This window comes from Tupaia chinensis, unplaced genomic scaffold (assembly GCF_000334495.1).
Source record: "Tupaia chinensis unplaced genomic scaffold, TupChi_1.0 Scaffold146187_1, whole genome shotgun sequence".
In the NCBI taxonomy this organism is placed as follows: domain Eukaryota; kingdom Metazoa; phylum Chordata; class Mammalia; order Scandentia; family Tupaiidae; genus Tupaia; species Tupaia belangeri.
This window is the reverse complement of record NW_006206042.1, coordinates 840,331-846,335: the sequence shown is the minus strand read 5'-3', so window position 1 is coordinate 846,335 and position 6,005 is coordinate 840,331. Positions and strand designations below refer to the sequence as shown.

Below are 6,005 nucleotides of genomic sequence, written 5' to 3'. Positions count from 1 at the left end.
AAGCCCTGCCACTCTTGCTGGCTGCCATCTTGGCTTTGCCAGTTTCAGCTGCTTCCTAACTAATTCAGCCATAACCTGGGGCTATTGTCGAGTGACTTTTCCCCACCAGTTCCCTCCAAACTCCAACCCCACCCCTGCCAAGCCTCTTTTCTCTAGGCCAAGTGGCTGCATTTCAGCCAACAACACATAACTGGCAGAAGAGCCGCCCATCTTGGGAGACAGCACACTCCATCAAGCTAATGAGCAGGGCCTCCCTGGCCAAGCTGTGGCACAGCAAGCAGCCTGTCAGTGTAGGACCCCTATCTGAACAAGCTGGAGTGGAGACTGAGCCACCTCCCCAGGACGCAGCTGCTCAGCTGCTTTTAACATGCAAATGCAGACCTCCTGGCAGGGCAGGGTGGGGCAAGCTCTCCCAGCTATATCTTGACGGATGAGCTCTGCCCTGGGCAGCATTTAGCACCAAGCTGTTGCTCTATAAATGTCAACTGACTGACCATCCTTACCACCCTGAAGAGAACGACACAATGTTCCTCAGTCCAGTAGCTGATCCGGATTTGGAAATGGATGCAGCACGCTGAGAAAGTTGTGGCTGGATAAGCAGAAGGATGCACTGCAATACTCTTGTACCTCTTAGACCAGCAGAAAGCTGGACAAACACGCTGGCCAGCCTCACTTTGTGCTCCTCTGGCACCCAGAAGTAACAAGCAGTTTACGAAACTATTGTCACAACCAATACTTGCATATTCCAGGGCCTGGGGACCCACAGTATTCACATATTTGCTCTTTTTCTTTCTCCTGTCGCTGTCATTGGGCTGCACATTTACTAATTGTTATCTCCCTCAAAGGATGGAGAAGTGGGACCAAATTACAGAATTTAATCACCAAAGGCTTAATCAACTTAATTCATAAGGGAGACTGATTTATGGATGCATAAGCATAGGTTTTCTCTTTCTCTCATCATAATCACATTTAAGAGAGTCATGTAGTACAGAAGGGACCTGGTGGCACCCACGAAAGGGGCAGAGCTAGCAAAGTACTTCTCAAGAATCCATTGCTGGGTCTAAAATATCATGAAAGTATGCTAGAGAGTAGGGACCTGTGGAATATGCCTGTGACCTCGTAATGTCCACGAGCTCACTGGAGACAGTGCACTGAAAGGAGCATAAGCTAGAGCAAGCCCATTCTGAGAGTGTTTTGTCAGCAAGTTCTAATTGTCCGGATGCTGACAAGGGATGGTGGTGATGGAAGAGGTAGGCAGGGGTCTCAGCTGGATCCTGGGGTCCCAGGTGGGGTGTGGGGCTGTTAGCAGCCTCATCTTTTTGACATGCAAAAGGAAGCAAATCGGATCTGGATGTGGATGGGAGACTATAAATCCCTGGTCCCAGGATGAGACATTGCAAGATTGGAACCACATTTTTAAATAAATGAAACTACCAGGGTGAAAGTCATAGCAGCTGACAATAAACCAGGATAACATGCTGTGCTAAAGGAGAAAATGGAGAGTTTCTAATAACCAAATTATAAAATATATATATCTAGCTGGGGTAATAAAATGGAGGAGGAACATGAATATTTCACACCATAGTCGCCTCTGATGCGACTGTTAGCAGCACCTGCCAACAGACATGAGTGATGTGGCCACAGCCTGGGGATGGAATGTGAAAACTGGGAGAGCAGCAATGATGGGGCGGGGAGGGCTGAGAACAGAGTGGGCAGACTAGGAGAAGGCCTACCATCGGGGCTCTGGGAGTCACTGTCCTTGGGGATGGTGTACAGGTCGTAGGTGCTGTTCTCTAAGTTACTGGCTCTCTGCAGAGGAAAGCAGAATTTAAAATGTTAGTGAGAGGCACCAAGTTTGCTCTGATAGAGAAAACAGTTCCATCACACTGACAACAACCTGAAACTACTTTTCCAACCTTTTACCCCGAGGAGTTTGAATGTTTCCCATCTAAGAATTTTATGACTCTGCCAAACAACTTAGCACTGACATTGCTTTATTTTCTTTATCCTCCAAAAATGTAGACATATCTGAATGAAAGCAAGGATTGCTAACTGTTCCATGAACTAATGGACTAAGATCCCAATATTCTGCCCTCTGCCCCCCAGCATATACTCAACTTTAAAGTTTGTTTGAAAGGAAAAAAAGATCTCAAAGAAAAGACATTAAAGAAAACTGCCATGATAACATGAGACTACTAGAAATGAAAGAAAGACTGGTTAGACACCAGATTTTACACGGGGAAGGGAAGATTTTCATTCTTTTTAACCTGACCACCTGGACGCTACAACGTCATTTCTGTTTTTACAAATTGTGTTGCAAGAAATGAAGAGGGCTAACTGGTGGCTTTGAAGGCAACTCCACTGAGAAGAATCCCCCCTCAAAATCACAGTTCTACTTTCACTCAAAGGAAGAAATAAAAAAAAAGCACTTCTTTAGCACAGGACATAGCCATGATCATTCTCTCAAATTACATTTCATAATCTAGAGTTCACTCATCTTGATGCTCCACTGAGTTTAGAGCTGTCAGTCTTATGAATGTACAAGTTCACAAATCTCAATATGTTTATGACAACTGAATCTCACCTACCCAGTTTGAGTCTCTGAGTGCTCCCTGTGCTAACTCTTGAAAAAAGACCACTAAAGAGCTTTTTCTGGGACTAGCAGTTAGCGTAATGGCTATGTCGCTGAACTCTCATGTAGTTGGACCGTGGTTCAAGTCCCGGACCTGGTGTCTTAAACTCACGCTGAGCATGTGTGATGTGTGTGCCCAAAATCCCGAGAGGAGAAAGGAGGAGAAGGGATTGTGGTGTGGCCATCACCCCTAGGGGGTGATTTCTCGCTTTCTTTCTCTCTGTCTTTCTGGTGAGCGCACGTGCCCTATCACAAAACAAAAAACAAACAAACAAACAAACAAAAAACCTCTCCATAAAAAAATAAAAGGGCTTTTTCTTTTTTAGTTTAGTTTGCTTTTGTCTGCCAGAGGGCACATGCTAGCAGGAAAAAGACACAGAGACATGGAGGGAAAGTGAGAAATAAACCCTGGCAGGAGGATGGCCACACCACAATACCTTCTCCATTCTCCTACCAGGATTTGGGTGCACATGCATCTGACATGATTTTCAAGCCACTAACTAGGTCCAAGCTATGGGGCCCAAGACTTAGGCAATGGTCAGCCATGTGGGAATCCAGTTCCTTAACCACCACGCCACCTGCTGGCCCCATTAAATAGCCTCTAAGAAGCCCTGACAGATTCCCTAAGGCAAGAAAGAGATCTATGGTAAATGGAGAGAACCTCAGAGCACTCAGTAGGTGACTTACCGTACAGAGCAGGACTGCATTTTCTGCTGGATTATATGACATGTTGAACACTGGAAACTTGGAACCACTAGAGACATATATAGAAAAAGGAGAAAAGAAGAAAGAGGCATAAGAAGAAAGAAAGCAATTACCTTACACCTCCTACTTATCCAATCTTTACATAATTATTCATCACTGTTTAAAAAAATTTTATTTCATCTTACTTATTTATTATTTGACCAGAAAGAGACAGAATGAGACAGAGAAAGAGAGAAAGAATGTTAGAAAGCAAGCTTCTGGGTCTGGGACTAGAACAGTCATCAGCCATGTGGGAGTCCAGCACCTTAACCACTATGCCAACTGCCGGCCCTAGCTATTCATCACTTTTATACAAAAAGAAGATGAAATGCTGCATTTCCCCTCTTCTTTCCTTTAAGACTTGGGAACTTCTCTATCTTAGCTTTGAGCAAACTTTTCAAAAAAGGCAAATCCTAGGAAAAGCCAAAGTATTCAACAGAGGGAGGGTTAGCATTTGCTGTAGCAAATGGATTTGGTTCTGTTTGGATACAAATTCCTACACATCATTGCTGTGGACACCACAGAGAAACATGAGGTGATGTGTCTCTGGCTGGTTTCTCCCATCCCTGGGAGTGTTCACATAAACCCATCTTTTTATTGCAGTGAAGCTAGAGGGTGGTTATCAAACCCTCGTGCCAAAGTTTGCCGCCATGAATGTTTCAGCATGCTTATGCAGCTGGCTTTCCAAAAGGACAGCTTCTTCTGCCAGGCATCCAGAGGTTATCATATCTGCAGAGTTAAGAGTTTCCAGAGACATATATTCTAGTTTAGATGTGTATATGTTTTGATGAAAGGCAAAGGAAGACTTATAGAAATGTTAAATAAAGGCAAAAGGTCAACTTGGACTACTCTCTACCAGGGAACACCTCTGTCCTGCAAGAGACTTGGCACACTGTGGGAGGCTGATTTCTTCTCCATAGAGTCACCAGCATTCCCACAGGGGAGCGCCCTCCCTGTGCATGGTACTTCCTTGCCTACAAGCTCCTAGGGCTTAAACTGACCAGACGTATCCAATGAAGAATCCCATCTGTGACGAATGAGACCCAAAATGTCATTTAAAAGGGAAAAGTGGGGCCAGAAGGTGGTGTGGTGATATAACAAGCAGATACACAAGGGAAGGTCCCAAGTTTGCGTGAGAGGCCGCCTTCTACAAGCCAGGGGAATGTGTGTGTGTCAGTGAACCATTCAGGCTGGTTGAGCCTGGAGGTGGATTACAGCATGGAGACCTGTTCGGGGGACAAGGGTCTTCCTCTCTCTTTCTCTCTCATGGAAGAAAATATGAACAAACGGAAAAAAAAAAAGAAAAAGAAAAAGAAAAAAAAGAAAAAATTCTGTTTGTGGGTAGCATATCATGGTGACAAATGAGAGAGTTCAGAGGGAAGAAACGAATCAGACTTACCTCCGCAACTGCATCACGGCTACATCTTTGGAGCTGTTGAAGTCCAGCTGACGGAGGAAGCGGTCCTTGACATAATGCAGCATATTGCCATGCACTGCATAGGCGGGCCGTTCCCGTTCCAGCTTAAACACAATCATGCCACCATCATGGCCTAGCAGACAGGGAGAGGACAGGAAAGAATTAGCTGCAGGAAAGCAGCTGGAAACAGGAAGCACAAGGATAAGCATATGCTTGTTTGTTTGTTTTTTTCTGGAGAGCTTTTTACTATAGGGCGCGTGTGCTCGCCAGAACGACACAGAGAGACACAGAGACAGAAAGCGAGAAATCACCCCCCCAGGGCGGATGGTCACGCCGCAATCCCTTCTCCTCCATTCTCCTCTCGGGATCTTGGGCACGCATGCACATGTGCCTGGCATGAGTTTAAGCCACCGGGTCTGGAACTAGAACTCCAGTACATGGGAATTCAGCGACATAGCCATTATGCTAACTGCTGGTCCCAAGGATAAGCACATGCTAAAACCAGAGTCACTGACAAGCTGTCCTATTTGCCTAAATTCTCACAACTCTTGGAAGCTTTATTCAAATAATTCTCTGTAAATCTTTTCCAAACACCAAGCCACACTGCCCTAATGATCTGCAGAAATCACTATGACAGTAACCTGCCCTGTAACCACTTAATGAGTCTATCGCCCCCATGACTGTATGAGGTGCCTGAAGGCAGGAATTACAGTCATTCCCATTCTTACCCATCTAAGACAAATTTGCTAGGGTAGCCCTTTCAAACAGCTCAGGAATGTACTTTCACTTTCATGTTTTCTCTGCCTTATACTTTCATTTTACCCTGCTACAAAGTTTTGTGGTTGGGACCAGTGGTTGGCACAATGGCTATGTCGCTGGACTCCCATGTAGTCAACCGCAGTTCGAGCCCCAGACCTGGTGGCTTAAAACTCATGCTGAACGCATGTGTGTGTGTGTGTGCCCAAGATCCCAAGAGGAAAATGGAGGAGAAGGGACTGCAGCGTGGCCGTCCTCCCTGGGGGGTGATTTCTCGCTTTCTGTCTCTCTGTCTCTCTCTGTCTTTCTGGCGAACGCATGCGCCCTACAGCAAAAACCTCTCCCAAAAAAAAGCTTTGTTGTTCCACTATACATATGCCAATTGGCTAAATTCTTTCTTCAACCAAAAAAACCAACGTATGTGTTGAAAAAATTAAGTGTTTAAATAGCTTTTAT

At 45.2% G+C, this 6,005-nt stretch overlaps 1 protein-coding gene across 2 annotated transcripts in view; it reads right to left on the bottom strand.

The window, feature by feature from the left end:
* COPA (coat protein complex I subunit alpha) overlaps positions 1-6,005 on the bottom strand; it is a 51,866-nt gene that overhangs the window by 21,106 nt on the left and 24,755 nt on the right. For both annotated transcript variants that reach the window (XM_027768421.1, XM_006168828.3), the window contains exons 11-13: positions 4,776-4,926; positions 3,320-3,386; positions 1,734-1,809 (exon numbers count right to left, since the gene is read on the bottom strand). In XM_027768421.1, coding sequence (XP_027624222.1) covers positions 1,734-1,809; positions 3,320-3,386; positions 4,776-4,926 — 294 coding nt within the window. The remainder of the gene's footprint in view (positions 1-1,733; positions 1,810-3,319; positions 3,387-4,775; positions 4,927-6,005) is intronic.